This window comes from Tamandua tetradactyla, chromosome 6 (genome assembly GCF_023851605.1).
Source record: "Tamandua tetradactyla isolate mTamTet1 chromosome 6, mTamTet1.pri, whole genome shotgun sequence".
NCBI classification, from domain to species: Eukaryota; Metazoa; Chordata; class Mammalia; order Pilosa; family Myrmecophagidae; genus Tamandua; species Tamandua tetradactyla.
In genome coordinates this window covers 53,317,186-53,337,246 of record NC_135332.1, presented here as the reverse complement: position 1 = coordinate 53,337,246, position 20,061 = coordinate 53,317,186, and the positions used below count along the sequence as shown (strand labels likewise).

At 38.3% G+C, this 20,061-nt stretch overlaps 1 protein-coding gene across 7 annotated transcripts in view; it reads right to left on the bottom strand.

Annotated features, from left to right (window-relative positions):
* EFCAB5 (EF-hand calcium binding domain 5) overlaps positions 1–20,061 on the bottom strand; it is a 136,302-nt gene that overhangs the window by 16,212 nt on the left and 100,029 nt on the right. For all 7 annotated transcript variants that reach the window (XM_077165391.1, XM_077165390.1, XM_077165393.1 and 4 more), the window contains 5 exons: positions 19,286–19,442; positions 11,583–11,872; positions 9,754–9,923; positions 9,195–9,423; positions 7,183–7,335 (listed from right to left, as the gene is read on the bottom strand). In XM_077165391.1, the coding sequence (XP_077021506.1) occupies positions 7,183–7,335; positions 9,195–9,423; positions 9,754–9,923; positions 11,583–11,872; positions 19,286–19,442 (999 nt within the window). The remainder of the gene's footprint in view (positions 1–7,182; positions 7,336–9,194; positions 9,424–9,753; positions 9,924–11,582; positions 11,873–19,285; positions 19,443–20,061) is intronic.

Below are 20,061 nucleotides of genomic sequence, written 5' to 3'. Positions count from 1 at the left end.
GATTTTTTGTCTGAAAATGTTTTAATTTCTCCCTCATTTTTGAAGGACAGTTTGGCTGGATATAGAATTCTTGGTTGGCACTTTTTCTCTTTTAATAATTTAAATATATCATCCCACTGTCTTTTTGCCTCCATGGTTTCTGTTGAGAAATCTATACATAGTCTTATTTGGCTTCCCTTGTATGTGATGGATTGCTTTTCTTTTGCTGCTTTCAAGATTCTCTCTTTCTCTTTGACCTCTGACATTCTGATTAGTAAGTGTCTTGGAGTATGTCTATTTGGATCTATTCTCTTTGGGGTATGCTGCACTTCTTGGATCTGTAATTTTAAGTCCTTCATAAGAGTTGGGAAATTTTCAGTGATAATTTCCTCCATTAGTTTTTCTCCTCCTTTTCACTTCTCTTCTCCTGGGACACCCACAACACGTATATTTGTGCACTTCATATTGTCCTTCAATTCCCTGAGTCCCTGCTCATTTCTTTCCATTTTTTTCCCTATAGTTTCTTTTGCCTGAAGGATTTCAGATGTTCCGTCCTCCAGTTCACTAATCCTATGTTCTGCCTCTCGAAATCTACCATTGTAGGTTTCCATTGTTGTTTTCATCTCTTCTACTGTGCCTTTCATTCCCATAAGTTCTGTGTTTGTTTTTTCAGATTTTCGATTTCTTCTTTTTGTTCATTCCTTGCCTTCTTTATATCCTCCCTCAATTCATTGATTTGGTTTTTGATGAGGTTTTCCATGTCTGTTCATATATTCTGAATTAAATGTTTCAGCTCCTGTATCTTATTTGAATTGTTGGTTTGTTCCTTTTGACTGGGCCATATCTTCAATTTTCCTAGTGTGATTTGTCATTTTTTGCTGGCATCTAGGCATTTAATTACCTTAATTAGTTTATTCTGGAGATTGCTTTCACTTCTTTTATCTAGGGTTTTCTTGCTGGATGAATTTGTTGTCTATTTGTTCTTTGACATTCAGTTTAGATTTTTCTGGACCTCTAGCTTAGGTTTTGTTTAACAGAGGAGAATTTTTCAGTTCTTGTTTTCTTGTTTCTTGCCCTGGTTGTATGGTGCCTTTTCCCCCTCACCCTGAGGAGGGTCTACGTAGGTATTATAGACCCCAGCTGGATTTTCCCAGACCAAACTGGCCTCCTATCAGGAGGAAAGGGTCACCTGCATCAGTTTTCCCTGAGGGTGAGACCCAGCAGGTTGACAGACTTTCCTGTGAAGTCTCTGGGCTCTGTTTTTCTTATCCTGCCCAGTATGTGGTGCTTGTCTGCCTGCAGGTCCCACCAGCATAAGATGATGCGTTACCTTTAACTTTGGCTGGGGGCATGGTGGAGACAGAGGAGAGGTTGTAGGCTGGTTTTAATGGCTTCAAATTACCAAGCCCTGGTGTCTGAATTCTTTGAGAGAGGAATTCCACCTGAGTTGGGGTTCACCCCTCCCCTGGGGAAGGCACAGTTTCCAGACAAGCCCTCAAAACAAGTTTGTTTCTGCCTATGCCTGGGGCAGTTGCAATCTGAGGAGCCCTGCCACTGTATCCAAAGGCAGTCAAGCCTTTGTGGAAACACAGCCACAAAAACATCTGTTTTCTTCCTTTTATTCCTTTTTCCGTCAGCCCTGCCCCCTTGGCACTGGGGCAAAAATGAGCAACCTCTGCTTTGACCAGGTTCACCTGAGTTGGTGGCCTATTTTTAGTAGTCAGAATTTGTTAATTAATTCCAAAATTGGCATTTGGTTGGACTCAGCCCCTGCTGCTGGTAAAGTCTCTTTCCTTTCCCCTCTGGGAAGCAGCCATGGGGGAGGGGCGCCAGCCGCCACGGCTTGGGGAACTCACAGTTCTGGGGAGGCTCGCAGCCGGTCCTGCTGGTCCAGACTGGGGTACGCTGTGTGTCCAGTCACTGATGTGGCCCCAGGAGCTGTTCTGTATTGTTTCTGATTATTTACTAGTTTTTCTGGAGGACGAACTAAAACACGCACATTGCTTGGCCCGGAAGTCACCACTCCCTTCTTGATAAACTTTCTTCACTTGGCTTTTGGGATATCACTTTCTTCTGGTTCTCCTTCTAGGTCATTAAACACTCCTCATTCTCCTTGCCACTCCTTTAACTCCCTAACTTCTAAGAGTTTTTTTATATTGTAGAACATAACCTACATGTGGGTTTTAAAAATATTTTGTCTTAAACAATATTTTTTTGTAAAGACTAGTTTATGTATAAGTAATATTAACATATTCTGTAAAATACACTAAACTGTAGGAATGGGAGGAGCCAAGCAGGGCTTTTATGCCCCTCCACTTAAAAAAAAATAATTCTTTGATTACTAGGGAAATCATGATAATAGGATCCATAGGGTCTTCATGCTGAACAGTTGGGCTTGGAAGATGAATTGCTTTGTAATATGAAACTTTCTCTGATCTCTCCACTCAAGACTCAAGAATACTCCAAGTGTTCTACTAAGATTTTAAATGAAAAATGTTTTCAACAAAACTAAAGATTATCCCACATTGGCAAAGGGGTTTCTAATTTCTTTCCCAATTTATTTCTTCCATGTTTTGTTACTGGGTGTCACACATACTAGACTGATCTGATTTTTTTTTTAAATCTCACCCTGACTGCATTTTCAGGGGTCAAAACTAAACAATCCCTCTCCTGTTTTTTTCCAAAAAATTATCAAAATTGACTATTTCTGCTGTTAGAACAGAAGCATAAAATAGAAAATGTAGGATACATAATAATATGCCAGCAAATAAGTTTGTTTTTCTGTTGCTTTTAGTTAGGCCAAGAGACAATACATTTCCTAGGAAACTACTCAGAGAAAATGCAACAATTGTATCTTTTCCCTTTCTGCCTTCTGCTACTTGCTTGTTATTTCTACCCCTTATCTTTCCAATATCTAATCCTTCTTACCTTCTCATTACACATTATTTATCTTTAGTACTTATCCATTTCTTGCTGTTTTCTCTTTAGACAAACATTTTTTTAATGAAAGAATGAAATAAAATGGAATAGAAATATCAGAAAACGTAGCAAAAGTAGATATTGTTTTGTAAAACTTGTTTCAAATGACTGTGTATGTGTGTGTGTGCACGCACGCGTGAGTGTAATGGGGTCAGGATGTAATGTTTTTCATACTGTGGGTCCCAGTCAATAGAATTTTAAGCCACAATGATATTAAACATCTCGAGTACCCCAGGGCTCAGTCTTCAGACTTTCTTTTTTGTCCTCACTCTGTCCAGTCTCATGACCATTTAAAATACCATTTATTTGCTAGCCTGGATTTCTCGCTGCTAACTAAGCTCATATACCCAATTGCCTAATCATTATCTCCACTTAGATGTCTAACAGACATTTCGAATTACAGTTTGAAAAATATCTGCCAATTTAGTTATCTTTTACTTAATTGTGTATTTATTTCATTATGAGAAAAATTGAGTTTTTGTATATTTATTGACCATTTGCATGAGATTGCTTTCTTCTTGTTTTTTAATAGCTGCTATGTCCTTTGCATATTTTATTTTTGGAATGTTTGCTTTCTTGTCTCATTGATATATGTAATGCTGTTGCCAGATATGTGGCAATTTTCTGCCCCCCTGCTTGTCATTAGAAATTTAATTTTATTTATAGTTTTTGATGTAAGAAAATTCTGCATTTTTATATAGTCAATGTATCGATCTTTCTTTAATTTTTGAACCTTTGGTATAGGTTAGCAATCCTCCAGTATATACTCAATTCCTTCTCATCCATTATTTTCTTAGCAGTTTTCATGCATTTATTCTTTCTCCAGATGAAGATTAGAATTATTTGGTCAAGTTTTTTAAAAAATCAAGTTGGCATTTTTCTTGGAATTTTGTTAAATCTACAAATAATTTTCAGAAAAAATGATATCTTTAAAAGTGGTCTTTTCTTTGGAAAAAAATTATGATATGCCTTTATAATTTATAAAAACATTTTATGTCCCTTAGTAAAGTTATGTAGTTTGCCTTACATAAAACCTAAGGAAAATGGGGCAAAGTGGGAAAAATGTTCTGGACAAAGTTACAGAAATTTTTAGGGCATCGATTAAAAAAAACCTGTTTTTTTTTTTTTTTTTTTTATGGTGGGATGTGAAACACTAACTGCAATATTGTATTTTTCCTGCTCTTGATAGTCTCCCCTTCCTCTTCTTTCTCACTCAAGCAGAAAGTCTGTTCCTGTTCCTTGCCTTAGAAGAAGAATGTGATGAGGTGAAAAGTAGAAATAGCTGGTTAATCTCTGGCTTTTGTTTTATCAAAATCCTATGTTAATATGGTTTAAGATAGCAAACAAGGCACATGTGTTAGCTACTTGGTTTCCTTGCTGGATGTCAGCTGGGGATCACTTTTAACTAAAGACCTCTCTCTGCTCTTCGCACAGAGCACCCTACATTTTAGAACCAGCAGTGTGGTGTTGAATGTAACATGCCATCTCTCTGAGTCTTCTTTCATCATCCATTCTCTCAGCAACCGCAGCCAGGAAAGGTCCTCAGCTTTTAAGGACTCATGTGATGAGATTGGGTTTACTCAAATAATCCAGGATAATTCCCCTTTCAAAGTCCTTAATCTTAATCACATCTGCAAAATTCCTTTAGCCATATAAGGTAACACTATTCACGTGTTCTGGGAATTAGGGCATGGATGTGTTTGCTGGGACATTATTCTGCCTATCACAATTACCTGTTTAACAAGATTTGTATTCCAAAGAAGTAATTGACATTGGTACTTTGGGGTGCTAAACTAAAATAACCTGAGATTCATACCAAAGAGAATGTGAATCTCCTGTTTTCCCTTCTCTAGGTTTTTGCCAACAGAATTCTTTTTCTCCCATGACTCTTACCTTATAGGGTCATGGGAATTACATGAAATTGGGGTGTCTCAGAATCTACTTAATAATTGTATCAGTCAGGGTGCCAGAAGGAATTAGGTAATTTGAGGGTATTTAATAAGGGGGCTACTTAGGAAAATGTGGGTAGCATTTAGAATCCCAGGGTGAGTAACATCAGGAAGCTGTTACCACCCTTAGCCTGAAGAGGTGAGTGGAGGAAGCAATTGCCAGAACCTGGACTTAGCAGGATAACTGTGTGGAGAGAGCTAATGTACAAAATATGCAGTAGCCTTTAATAGAGCAATACAGCTGAACCACAGCAACTTGGCAGGGAGCCAGAAGCATGAATACTCCAGCTTCACTTTTCTCTGCCTTCCAATTTCTTGTTAGTACCTGTTTTGGATTGAATTGTGTTCCTCCAAAACATATGTTCAAGTCCTAACCCTGAGTCCCAGGAGTGAATGTGGAAATAGGAATCTTTAAAGATGTTATTAAGATGAGGCCAAAGTGGATTAGGGTGCTTCCAAATCTAATATGATTGGTATTCTTATAAGAAGAAGAAATTTGGACACAGTAGGAGACAGAAGAGATTGCGTTATGCCACAAGCCAAAGCCATGGATTGCTGCCAAGCCACCTCCAGAACCCTACAGACTTCAGAGGAAGCATGCCCCTCCTGAAACATTGATTTTGGACTACTAGCTCCGGAACTGTGGAACAATAAATTGTTGTTGTTTTAAGTAACCCAGTTTGCGGTATTTTGTTATGGCAGCCCTAGGAAACTAAGATAGTCCTTTTTTTTTTAAAGAAAAAAATTAGTGTTTTATTAACTACCACACTGTTATAATACACTTTAAATGTACAATAAGGTAGCATTTAAATTTGAGGTGGTCTTAAGAATAACAAATGAGATAATGCTTCTTATTAGATAAATTTAAGCAGAAGTTAGAGGGCTAAGGCATCCATAGATGCTGTCAACTTCATGAGGCACAAGGCAGGCTGGAGAAGAGTGGGGAGTGGATCTGGAGGGGCTACAGGAGAGGGATAACAGAGAGGAAGGGGAAGAGGGAGTCTTAGGGGAGTGACCACAGTGGGGTGGTTGAAAAAAGTTATTTCTATAGTTATTCTCAGCCATTTTTAACACCAAAACCTCACCGTAGTGACTTCCACCTAGGACAAACCCCTGCCTGTGGCCGTGGACAGGCATCCTAGTCTCTGCCCAGCCATGACCACCCCTTCCTCCTCCGTGGGATTGATGGCCCCAGGTCAGATGAACCTTGACCTCTGCAGCCTTGTCTGTGGTGTCTGTTTCCGAAACTACATGCCTCATGTTTCCTGCTTACTGCTTGTGGACAATGACTTTGGCTTTCTCCACATTGTCCGAGATGTTGTTTCTCTTAAAGTCAGAAAGGGTGCTTATGGGCAAGGAGGTGGGGGAGGGCACACCGGCTACACTGAATTTTCCCCGGACCCACTGTATGTCAGTTCAGTGTCTGCCTTTGTTGGCCAAGGACGTGTCAGCCTGCCCCAGCTGCTGTTGGAGGGAAGCAGGAACCCAGCAGCAAGCAGCAAAATGAAGGAGCTGTGAGGGTAGGGCAGAGGCATTAGCAGAGGACCAGCCAAGGAACTGAGAGACAACCAAGGCCACGCACCTCACAAAGAGTTGGTTAGCCTTCTTGAAAGAAAGACACATTTCCACTAAATCATAACACAAAGTTAAGTGTAAAAAAGTAAAGCAAATATTCACCAAGAATTCATTACATTATAAACAGGGAGCTGTTTTGTGATTGGTATGATATAACCGGTGCGTTTCCTAAAAAACAGCAGCATTTCATCCTTTCCCACTTCACCACATAATTCTTGCTAGGGCTACCAGTTACTGGAACTTCTCAACTCTGGCTTGGGGTCAAAAAGGGTTTTTTTCCCCCTTGGATATTCAAAATTAAACAAGAAGGAAAGATTCTTTTCTTTTCCAGGTACTAAACATCTGGCTTGTCTGTGGACAAAGCCAATGTACAGAGGGAAGCAAAGATGAGAAATGGGAGAGAAAGAACATGAGAGAACCCAGATGGCATCATATCCCAGCATCTGATCATCCTGGAGGCCAACTTGATCCTTCCCTTTCTTCATGTGAGTCATGGGTCAATCAGTTCCTCCCTTTTGCTTAAGGCAGTCTGAGTTAACCAAGGGTATTGAACTGAGGTCATGGGAAATAAGCCTTCTGTTGGCCTACCAATTGAAAATGGTTAAAAAACATTAACAAGAAAAAAATATATATTAACAAGACAATAACATCTAAAAATTCTGTTACTCTGGAATGCATAAAACTGCCCAGCCTTGCCTACCTGGTCTGGGCCAGGCTCAACGAAGTAGGTGGTGACAGTGTGGATGCTGGGTGTGAAGCTGTTCAACCAGCCGATGCCTGTGATCACAACATGCAGGATGTGCTCCCGGCTGTGGACATAGTGGTAGGCAGTGCTAAAGACACTGGCAACACCCTGTAGAGACAAATAATAAAAACTGGCTTTTCCTTAAATCCAACCAGAATGAGAGTCAATGTGTACTAATAAGAGTCAGAAGTTGCATCTTTCAGATCTATCATTGCATTAGAGCAGTGTGTTCTGGCACATTTTTAAAACAAAATAATAATTGCTTCATTAGATTATCTTTTTAGTTAACAATCATCTAATTCCTACAAAGTATTCATCAGTTCTCAAAAGGCAATATTCCAGATTCTACTATGAAAAAAGATCACCAAGAAATCAAAGGTGTAAGGAGAGATCTATTGTAAGAGCCACAAAGTCTATTATACTTTGTGATAATCATCCAGTAGAATTTGTGATATTTGCTACCAGAGAATAGTATCAGAAAAAAATAAACTTGGAAAAAAAACCCCAACAAAACGATGTTAAAAAATCAAGAACTAGTTCCAGCCTCAGGCAGATGGATAGAAGCTGCCCTGATCTGCTGCATCTTTACACGGCTACTGTTATCAGAGCAGCAGAACACAATGTGTTTGGTCCCAAAGTCTGTAGAATGCCTCCTCCAGGCATAATGAGACCTATTATACAGAGAAGCATGGAAAGTCTTTAGAACCCCTATGATCTTTTTGTCAAGAAGCTCAAGAAATCACAATTTTTTCAAAATCATACAATTTTATGTCAGAATTCCAAAGCATTTAAGGGTAACCCCAGGAGACTTTACCTCTAAGGGACAGAAAATCAACTTATAATTCATTGCGGCATTTCTCCAACAAGATTTTATATAGTTCACCTGCTGATAATGCCATACTTCTCCATTTTGCTTCTTAATATTTTCACACCACTCTCATGTCAGATGAAAACGAATGTTATTATTAGAAAGATATCCAGAGAAAGAGATTCTACTACTTTCCTTAGTTATTCACACAGTAAGTGGAATGAGAAAGTGAAAAATAATGGTGAACAAACATGAAGAGTTAAGGGTTTACAGAGGAACAAATTAATTGCGAGGTAAGTTCCTGGCTTGCTGCTTTATCCCATAATCTACTGCCTCTATAAAGGCTTTCAGGTTTCCTTCATTACACTTTCTATTAATAAAACAAAATAAAAATGCTTTAGAAACGTTCCAGCTATTTCGTAGTCTTAAAAGTGCCAATTCTTTTTGTGATCTATTTTGAAAACACGGATTCTTTTTTTTAAAAAAACAATTGTTTTTGATTAGAGAAGTTATAGGTTTACAGAAAAGTTATGTAAAAAAAAAACCACAGCATTCCCATAAACCTACCACATTATTAACACTTTGCATTAGAGTGCTACCTTTGCTATAATTGATGAAAGAATATTATAATTACACTATTATCTGTAGACCACGAAAACACAGATTCTTGAGAAACATTTAGATATTTTCCTTCATTCATCATTCTTAAAAATTATTACACAGAAATCAAGAGCAATGGGGGATGCATATCATATTTAGCAGCATTTGTGGAAAGAGCAAGGCATTTCTAGTTACCACTATTATAGAACATAAATATATCTCTCTTAAAAGTTCATTTCTACTTTGTGGGTCTTAGTGGTCTAATAGTCAAATTTCTATTCTCCAACCTAAAATGCTATTCCTATCATCAATATTATGGTACACATGTTAACAATCTTCCTAGAGAGGCAGAGGCATGGATGTGCAACTAAGGCTCAGATTCCCTCCATGAATTATGGGGAATCTCTCCAAAGACTCATCTACATACACAGGGCAGTGTGACAAGTATGATGACACTGTATATTTCCACAGTTTACTCTTAACTGTTTTTAGGTTTCACTTTCAAAGTTTAGGAGGGGCCGCTCTACCATTGCTCTTGAAGAATACTACTATGACTTACTTGATAGAATCTGATTTCATGTGGTAGGAAGATGTTTATTTTCTGGGGATCTCTAAGGGTGTCAACAGCAATGACTCCAAAGATCCTCATATATGCATCCTGAAGAGGCAGAGCCAGGAGTGACCCATTATAATCATCCTTATTTCGGGAACGGTTCCAGAAGAAGATATTTCCATGGTGTTGAACTTGGGGGACGTGGATTGGCTTCCCTTCATCCACTACTGTAAAGCTGAAGAATACCAGGATGGGGAAAGGTACAGGGGGAGGCTTTAGATTAAATCATGCAGAACACCAGTTCAATTTCCCATTCACAGTCCCTGACATAGTTCAGAGACATGGACTCAGATAAGATGATTAATTTGGAGACTGTGACTTGGGAGAAAGATTTATAAACCAAGTTTAGATCTTAGCAGAAAAAATGTAAAAGAGGACCCAGAAGATGGTGAATCAGTGCTTAAGAGTAAATCTAGCAATGTTCAGGTGAAATCAGTTTAGTTGATTTCAGAAAGGCAATTATTTTTTTAGAGGGCTAAAACCAGCCTCTTTAAGAAGTTCTTACCTGATTCCTTCCATGTCTCTGTAGAGCACTCTGTTTAGTACAAATGGAGCATCATCTAACGTACAAGCCACGTTCCTCAATAGAACATTCCCTCTATCAGGCAGTAGCAGGTTTTCTTCTAAAAGGGAAATGTGAGCACTGATCTTCTTATTTCCATGGGCTTCAGCATCCTATGGCAAAATGTATTTAATTATGTATTTGTCAATGGCCAAAGAGCTATTCCCCTAATAATGTCTCTGTTCATTACCAGATCCAATTTATGGATTTATGGATCTGGTATCAATAATTTTATTTTCCTGAATAAAAGATGCAGATATTGCTGTTCCCGGGCAATGGGGGAAAGGCTGACATTACAGCTGTCCTCAAACCTTTGCCTTAGTGAATGGAATGGGTGTGCTCTATGCTAACTTGACTGGTTTACTCAGCAAAACAAAACAAAACCCCTTTTGAGTCTGTTCAAATATAGAGGCTTAAAACTTGGATCTTTCTAAACTATAGTCAAATTGTTTGGACTTTGGTTAAAAAGCATTTATTTTAGAGAACTGTGGCAAGAAGATGTCTTCATTTCATTCATATTTCTTCACCATCTACTATGATGTAAATGTAAAAAATTACCTCAAGGAATTTGTAACATAGTTTGCCTATGAAATTCAATTTATGTCATTTTAAAGATGACTTTAAATCTTAAAGTCATTATAAAGTAGAATCCAGCATTTACAATATATCACAGCACCGCCTAGAAACAGGCTGAGGTTATCACAGAATCCTGTCATTTAAAATACATGCCTACAGTCTTAGAGATCCCCAGCTTCTTGGAAGCTGGAAAGGACTTCTTGAGGCCCCAGATTACTGACTTTTTGCAACTATTATTTATGATGAAAATTCTTTGTACCTAAAATATCATGATGTTATTAACAATATTATATGTTAGTACATATATTGAGTATGTCCATAAGTGGGGACATGAGAGACATATTCCTTGATACTTGCCTCTTCTTTCTTTATATTCTTTGGATTTGCTTTCATGCCTTTTTTCTCACGTCTCTATCTCTCCTTTTCCATTTACAAAGTTTATAGAGTAATTAACAAAATGTAGTAAGATTTCTCATAGGATACCACAGATCTATGAAGCGAATTGGATTAATACCTCTTCTCTTTGACTGGTCTCCAGTTCTTGATCACACCATTTTCAATTACATTGGAAAATTCAGCCATTCAGGAGATGATTTCAATAATCAAGCATTGCTATTTAGCCAAGATAACAGCATAGTCTCCATGGGTCAATGGAATTGTGATATGTATAGAGGACAGCCATGCTGTTTCTGCCTGGCAGGAGCAGCAGGCTGGGGGTCTCTAAGACTGTAGGCATGTATTTTAAATGACAGGATTCTGTAATAACCTCAGCCTGTTTCTAGGCAGTGCTGTGATATATTGTAAATGCTGGATTTTACTTTATAATGACTTTAAGATTTAAATATAGTTCCCTTTTAAACTGATTCCCAGAATATCATGCAAGGTAAAAGTAGTTTAAACTGCTTGCACATCTCCTTACTGGTATTTTTCAATGCGATGTCTATTCTAGGCTTATTTGACACCAGCACTGATGAATTAGAAATCCCAAGATATAATTCTCTTTTGTATCTTTCCTCTTCTATTTCTACCTTGCCAAAACTGCAACCATTCTAGTTGTACTCTCCTAGGCTTCAAGTCATTGTAATATATTGGACCCTGCAATGTTTTAGAAGAATTCAGTGTCCTCCACCTTTGCAACCATGGAATATCACCCTTTGAGTAAATTTTTCCTTTTATAGATCATTTAGAAAACATACCTGGGTGAGGGCCTTAAAGGTCTCAGTGTACACTGGTTCCAGATAAACCCCACTGGTCTCTGCAGCATGCTGGATTTGGTGGAGCCACTTCTGCCTGGCATGACTTCTTAGACTCTCAATCTGGCTCCTCTCTAAAGAATTTGTCAGAAATTCCACAACACTTTCCAGAACTTGATCTTCATTGCCTCTGAGTTCAGATACAACCAATTCTATGTATTTCTGAAACTGTTTTGGAGACAACCTCACTTCATGACCAGGGTGTGGCTTTGGAAATTGAATGTGTAGTTTAGCTAAAAAACATAAAAACAAAACCAAAAACTAACAAAAAAAAGTTCATTCATTTGTAGGAGACATTTTCATTTCTCCTCTTATAGCAACCTGAAGCCCATGACAACTTTTCCGTATGGAAAACCAGGTATATCAAAGGCATCTTTGAGCTCAGTAGAACAATTTACAGTGGTTTCCTATGCTGAACTCAAAGTGGCATCTACTTCATTTTTTTTCTCTCTATCTTTTTGATTTTACCACTCACCCAAGTGAGATTCTGGGGTCAACTCTGACTTTTTCCTATCTTTTGTCTTCTATATCAAATAGACTACTAAATATTGTCTGTTGTTCTTTGGCACAAGTTTGTGATCACTCCTCTCCATTCATACTTCTGTAACACCAAACCAGCTTTTATCACATTATAATTGGATTACCAATGGTGATGCTCAATACATATTTATAAAATTAAGTTAAAATATAGCTTGCATTATGTGCTTTCCCAGTTCAAAGTCCTAACATATTCAAATACAATCCACGTTCCAATCATATCTGCCCCTACTACCATATAGGAATTATTTGTTCCAGTATCCTCATTCTACTCATGGTCCCTGAGCATGCCTTATACATTTCTTCATCTCTCTTTTATTTTTTAATCATGAACCCACTATTACACCTGAACATTATTAATAACTCACATCTTTCATGTCCCTAAGAAAGCTCAACTTTGGAGAACCGAGAAAGAAGCTCTTGGTGCCCTTCCTGATCCCTTCCCCAGGACACTGTGGAGCTAGTTTGTGCATGAGCTAGTCTGCATGAGTTCTGGCCAGTTCAGCTGGGAAAGACTGACTTGGGAAAGTTCTCTCTAGCATGACTCTTCTTCCAGAATTTGCCCTCCAGGCAAAAGCAGCCTGAGGCAACCAAAGGAGTATAAGAAATTACGGAGGCGAACAGTTTGAGTCAAAGTCTAGCTGGCTTCAAACACTCCAGGAGAGGGAGGTCCGTCTACTGGGAAATAGAGGGGACAACCAAATTCCTGTAAACAGGAGAACCCTAAAACAACTAATAAGCAAAAGCCCAGGACAAGACACAGGCCTAGAAAGACAGGGAAAACCTTGCACACTGCCTTTGCCTTGAGAACACCTTCCTGATAGGAGGGCCAAGGCTTGAGAAATTCTCTGTCCTATCACCAGCTGGTTACAAAATCAGGGAATAGACATCTCAGAGAATAAATCCAAGAGTTAATATTTTAAAATATTAAAATGTACAGTGTGCATCAAAAGAGTACAAGATAGGGCGGGCCGCGGTGGCTCAGCGGGCAAGAGTGCTTGCCTGCCGTGCCGGAGGACCCCGGTTCGATTCCCGGCCCCAGCCCATGTAAAAAACAAACAAACAAACAAAATATAATAAAACAAGAAAATGTTTAAAAATGTTTCCCTTTCTTCCTCACTTCCTTCCTTCCATCCTTCCTTCTTTCTCTGTCTTAAAAAAAAAAAAAAAAAAAAAAAAGAGTACAAGATAAACAAAGAAATAGGATATGATGGCCCATCTAAAGGAAGAGGATAAAAATCCAGAAAATACTACTGAAGAAGACCAGGGATGTGGATATACCAAACACGGGCTTAAAAAAAAAAAAGATCTTAAAAATGCTTAAGCATAAAGGGGAAAATTCAACTTCCCCAAGTGGAGAATTCTTGATATTCTCACAGGCAGTGGGGACAACCAAAGCCATAGGTCAAGCTTCCAATCTTGGGGTTTGTTCATATGAAACTTAATCCTGCAAAGAATAGGCTAAGTCTATTTAAAATTAGGCCTAAGAGTCACCCCCAAGAGAACCTCTTTTGTTCCTCATATATGGCCTCTTTCTCTCTCCAGCCAACCCAACAAGCAAATTCACTGCCCTCCACCTGTCTACGTGGGACATAACTCCCAGGGGTGTGGACCTTCCTGGCAACGTGGGACAGAAATCCTAGAATGAGCTGAGACTCAGCCTCAAGGGATTGAGAAAACCCCTAGAATGAGCTGAGACTCAGCATCAAGGGATTGAGAAAACCTTCTTGACCAAAAGGGGTTAGAGCGAAATGAGACAAAATAAAGTGTTAATGGCTGAGAGATTCCAAACAGAGTTGAGAGGTTATCCTGGAGGTTATTCTTGTGCATTAGATAGATATCACCTTGTTAGTCAGAATGTAATGGAGAGGCTGGAGGGAACTGCCTGAAAATGTAGAACTGTGTTCCATTACCCATGTTTCTTGAAGATGGTTGTATAATGATATAGCTGTCACCATGTGACAGTGTGATTGTGAAAACCTTGTGTCTGATGCTCCTTTTATCTACCTTATCAACAGCAGAATAAAACATATGGGATGAAAATAAATAATGGGGGGAACAAATGTTAAAATGAACTTAGAATGAAATGCTAGTGATCAATGAAAGGGACGGGTAAGGGGTATGGTATGTATGAATTTTTTTCTGTCATCTTTTTATTTCTTTTTCTGAATTGATGCAAGTGTTCTAGGAAATGATCATGATAATGAATATGCAACTTTGTGATGATATTGTGAATTACTGATTATATAAACATAAGTTAAGAATGTTTGCATTTGTTGTTAATTTAAAAAAAATGCTCAAGCAGGTAAAGGAAATTACAGAGAAAGAACCAAAGGATATCAGGAAAACAATAAATGAGCAATATGAGAACTTAGTAAAGAGATAAAAATTTTAAAAAGGAACCAACCAACCAAACAAACAAAAGGAACCAAACAGAAATACTGGAGCTGAAGACCATAATAACTGAAATGATAAATTTCCAGGAGGGTTCCAAGAGCAGATTGGAGCTGGCAAAAGAAAGAATCAGTCACCTCAAAGATCTCAAAGGAAAGGGGTAAAAATTTCGAGTTTCTCCCCTCCATATAGAAAGCTTCCATCTTGAGGACACCAGTAGAAACATTTCTGGAGGCCCTAATCCTGTGACTTTATGCTATTTAAATTCCAAATTTTAATCCTGGACACGGAAAGTGATCATAACGGTAGGAAAAAAATGCAGAGCTTCTTGAAGATTTGCTGATGAAGTTACTATCTAATACTTGAATTTAAAAATTTTTCTTCCTTTTTTAGGAGCTAAATCTGCCTTTCTTTTCCCATATTGCCATATGCTTAGCAGTCATCTCCTCAGGCCAGGTGGCTACCAATACGTGTTCAGAGAGAGTAATTTTAAACAAGCCCACCCTTGGAAAGAATAATTTGTTCTTGCTTACACATTTTCTTCTGGCAGAAGATTCTACTTCTTCATTGCTTTCTTCCTTCTTATTTTCTTGACTTAATCCTTTACATTTTATGCTTTCTATCTATCCCTATTGTTGTCGCTCAGTTATACATAATGATATTACAGTTTCCTTATAATATCATTCTTGGGTTCCTTGGAATTCATCATGTCTAACTCCTTCATTTTACAAATAAGGACTAGGTCTATGGAAGTTAAATAGGTGCTCAAGTTCATGTGATTATTTAGTAAAAGATCCAGCATTGGAACCCAGGTCTCCTGACCATTCTCTAGTGTTTTTTCCCTTGGCAGAACATGGTTCTTTGTTATGAAATTTGCCCATTTTATAAGTGGAACTTCATTAAGTTAATTCTCTCTGGACACAGTCTACGTAAAGTTTACAGAAGACATAATTAACGAAGAGAACTTGACACTTGATAAACTTGGGTACATTGTGAAGATCAACCAATACAATGGTTTTTGAAAGAGCAGAAAATTGCAACCCACTTTGACAATTCTTTCCGTTGTATACTATATACTTTAAGAATTGAAAATCGGTTTTACCAAAACCACCAGCTATAACTCCTCAGACCCAGTGAAAAACAAAATCATTTGTATTGGAATTCAACAAAATGAAGGAGGGAATTTATTGTATTAGAATAAGAATTTCAGTAGCTTTTGATTGGGAAGCTTTGATCAGAAGAGAAATGTATAATACAGAAGGAAAAAACTTCTTCAGAGAGTAAGGAGTTTCATTAGTAAATACAGGAGAAACTTGCAAGTATGTCAGACTTGTGGGGTGAATCAGACCTTCTAGATGCAGAGAGAAAAAACAGGCAGGTCTGTTGGATGGTTTGGATTATTTTACCCTCAAGAATAAGGGTAGCTGAGGACACAGAAGGAATCTATATATGCAGAGTTAAGATCTTGGATAAAGAATTTTGCAAAAGTTTCACTCCTGATTGATCTGGCTATAGGATTCCCATGCCTTATGGTAATGACATTATAATGAGAAAAATCACATGAAAATGAGGAAAACAGAAATTAGACACCTGTGGTCTAGTCAGCTCCACTGTACAAGAAAGTTTGGGGAAGAGTTTGGGAGGGATTTATGCTACAAAGAATAGGAGCATTGGTGATGCAATAGTATTCTACTATGGTCTGTAAGATTTTCTTCTAAGCCACTGTTTTCATTTCCAAGCTGCTAAAGCAAATGCCATAAAATGGTTGGCTTAATATCAGAGATTTATTGGCTCATAGTTTCAGAGGCTAGAAAGCTTACTTCCTCCACGGATTGGTATCTTCTGGTTGGCCAGCAATCTTTGGGGTTTCTTGGCTTTTCTGCCCCATAGTAATGCACATGGCCTTTTGGTTCGGTTGACTTCCCGCTTCTGGCCACTCTCTGTGACTTCTCTCTCCCTCAAACCTTCACTCTGTTTAGAAAGGACTCCAGGAATCTGGATTAAAGTCCAACCTGATTCAGATGGGCCACACCTTAACTGAAGTAACATCTTGAAGAGGTTTTATTTACAATGGATCCACACGCACACAATGTGGACTAAGAACAAGAATAGTTCCAAACTAAGGTACACAATTCAATCCACACAGCCACCACCACCATTCTGCAAGTCTTGATGATGGCACTTTCTTGAATTTGCCAGAAGGTGTCATCAGAAGGTTTTCAGAAACAAACAAGCTGTTCCTTCATTGAATGGTTGATCAAAATGTCAAGGAGATGCAGTCGGCCACTCATTCCACTTGGAATGACAACCAAGTTTAGGCATACTCAGGAAATGAGTACTATGCCACGACTGCCACTGAACAACAGCAATTGTGACATGCTCTCAATTATAAGTTGAATCCCTGATTCAGACAGTTAAAATACAGGAAAATTACATCCTCTTACATTAGTTTTAATGAAATACAACAATTTATGTCTTCATGCTAAAGGAACCTACAGTTATGCTACTGGCTCTCACTGACGCTAATCCAATTAGTGTAAGTAAAAAGATCATTCAGTTGCATATCCACAATGTCTTACCTATTCTACATTTCAGACATTGCTGCTGGGGAAAAAACCCATACATACATCGCGAGGATTGCTCTCTCTACTCCTACCATCATCCTGGAGGGTTAGTTCTGTTTAAATTGAGGAGTAAAACCTGGACTCAATAGGAAGACATCATGAATGTAGGGCTACTCATGCGGAGAGTTAGAATTGACTTTTATTTCGGTGGGAAAACAATTAAGTGGACATCAGTGTTTTTAGTATTATGCTGAGTTGTGCTGGTCAGCAAGACAAAAAAGGGCAATCTGTATTTATTGGCTGAGAGAAATTAGATAATAGGAGAAGTCCTCAAGGGGTCAGGCCTCATAACTTTACTTATCCCTTCCCAAAATAAGCTAAGGATACGAACTGGCCAAATGGGGCAAAGTCTGCAAAGAGTGATCTACACAAGATCCTTCCCTAGCACCTCTGCGAAAAGGCAGCAGTCTGATGTTAAAGAGACTACTTATGTATGAAGCAAGCAATAATCAGGATGAAGGCAACATGTATCAGGGTAGTTTCACCTTGGAAGAAGCCTTAAGGAATAGTATAGGTGGGGGCTGTGGACAAAGAATGGGGTCATAAGGTTGTGGTCTTGAAATATACGTGATTATATCTGTATATTTAGGATTTCTTGCCACCATCGTCTCTCCTATTGGCGTTGTAAAAATCAGTTTAAATAAACTAGATATTTATGCATCAGGTTGACTCAGTTGTCCCCTTGGTGGCTACTTCTGTATGGAAGGAGGTGCCAGCACTGAGAAACTGTAGAGTCCATTACCTTGATATGATAGCTCTTGGCTGTTATCAGTTGTGGCAGTGTGCTTTTTGATTTCTCTCCTTGTCTTTTGCTGCCTCCCAGAGTGTTAGAATATGAGAAATAAAGGAGTCAGAAGAAGCTATGGAGGGTGTTAGATGAAACATGGCCAAACTTAATAAACAGAGACTTGGCATACAAGTATTATGAATATTAATTCCGTCTGCTTAGTTGATCCTGGGAAGGCTATCATAAAATCTGCAGCCTTCTTTTACATTGGTGCATTGCTTAGTTCATAGAGCATTCTATCAATTAGAGCAGAAATTACAAATGAAAACCTACTCCTTCAGTATTTCTCAGTGGGAGCATTTTTGACATTTGGGGGTGACAATTTTTTATTGTGCAAGACTGTCGTACATATTGCAGGGTGTGTATCATCCCTGGCATCCTCCCATTAAATACCAGTAGACTCCACCCACACTATGCTCCTGCATACTTCAAACATTTCCTGGGGCAAGTGGTGGTGGGGGGGGGTGGAGTATGAGGGGTGTGTAACATAGCCTGGTGGACGAACACCAGTGCATTGGTTGGATTTTTTCTTTTATGCTGAACCTCCATAATATTGAGGGGAAAATTTGGTGACAAGATTGGGCAGCACTACCTTCTCAGCTGTATTATGTTGAAGGTACAATGCCTGACAGTCTTGAGACCTATCTCAGTGAAAGACAATCTGTTAAGGACAGAAACTCAGACAAATTGCTTTTTTCAGTTGTAAAACTGGACTGCTATTTGGCCTGAAACTCAGTTTTGTTAACTGAAATGAGCCAGTAAAGGATCTTTACCATTAAAATAAAATAAAAGTGACTTTCAGTAGTTATTCCTACACCACAGCTCTTTATAATTTCTTCTACTTTATAATTTCTTCTACTTCTCAGCTTCATGGAAGCATTGCAGCCACTTTACAGCAATATCTTCATACTATCAGGTGAACAATCTAGGGACAATTTTGTCCTGCGTGAATCACAGAAAATATGTTCAACTTGGCTTCTCTTGTGAAAATATTTATTGCTTATGATAAATTTCACAGCTGAAAGAATACACTGGTTGGGTTTCTATGGCCTTAATGACCCTTCAGAATTGCCCTTCTATAGTATACTAACAAGAAAACATCATTTTAATTTCAGGAAAAAAGCATGTAACTGGGCCAGGCTTTGTGACTGAGACCCTTGAAAGCCCTTCACCACAGTTTAGCTGACACTTAGGCAGGCGTGGATTTTTTCTTATTGTGAGAGATCAACCAGTGTTTAACCATATATATCTTGCAGTATTGGGAAACTTTACCGTAACTTAAATAAGAAAATTCTCACACTTACCTTTCTTCATAGATTCTTTTTCCATTCCTTCTTTGTATGTGTACAAGATCTCATCAACCTCCTGCACATCCAGGAAGCCTGAGCCATCACTGTCCCATTTCTGAAAGAGGGCTTCTAGGAGAAGCCCCCGTCGAACCTGGGAAGCATTTTGTCTAACCTAGAGACAAACAGGATAAAAAAGTACAGAAAACACAATTTTCATTGTGCTAACCGGCATCTGGTGCTTATACCAAAAAGTGTAACTTCTTTTAAAGAAACAGCTTTACTTTGGGGCCAAGTATGATACCAATGGGAAAATGAATTAATTAATATTAATTCCTTAAGTGCCATTGCCATTTCATCTCTAAACTACAAAACAGGCAATCTTTATATTGGACTAAAACACATGAACTTATGAAGGGGACTTACACTCCCTTAAGAATCTTTGATTGATTCCTGTCCATTACCCTCTCTTGTTGTTCAGAAATGTGATAAACACGTGGGTGCTCTGCTTGCTTCTTGGTGGGATATGGTAGCAAAGGGGGATAAATGGCTGTTTCAAACAATAAGAAATGGCTGTGATAAAAAATTTTTTTATATTTAACATTGACTTAACTTGACATTAATTTTATTCAAATTTTAGATTTCTTACTATATTATTTCTATTATTTAGATAGTAATTAGATTACTATTTAGATAGATCTAATTGCAAAAAGAACGTATATATATGCCATTTAGTTAAACAGGAGAAAATACATTTGAAGAAACAAACAGGAGAACAGCTCTAGAATTAGGTT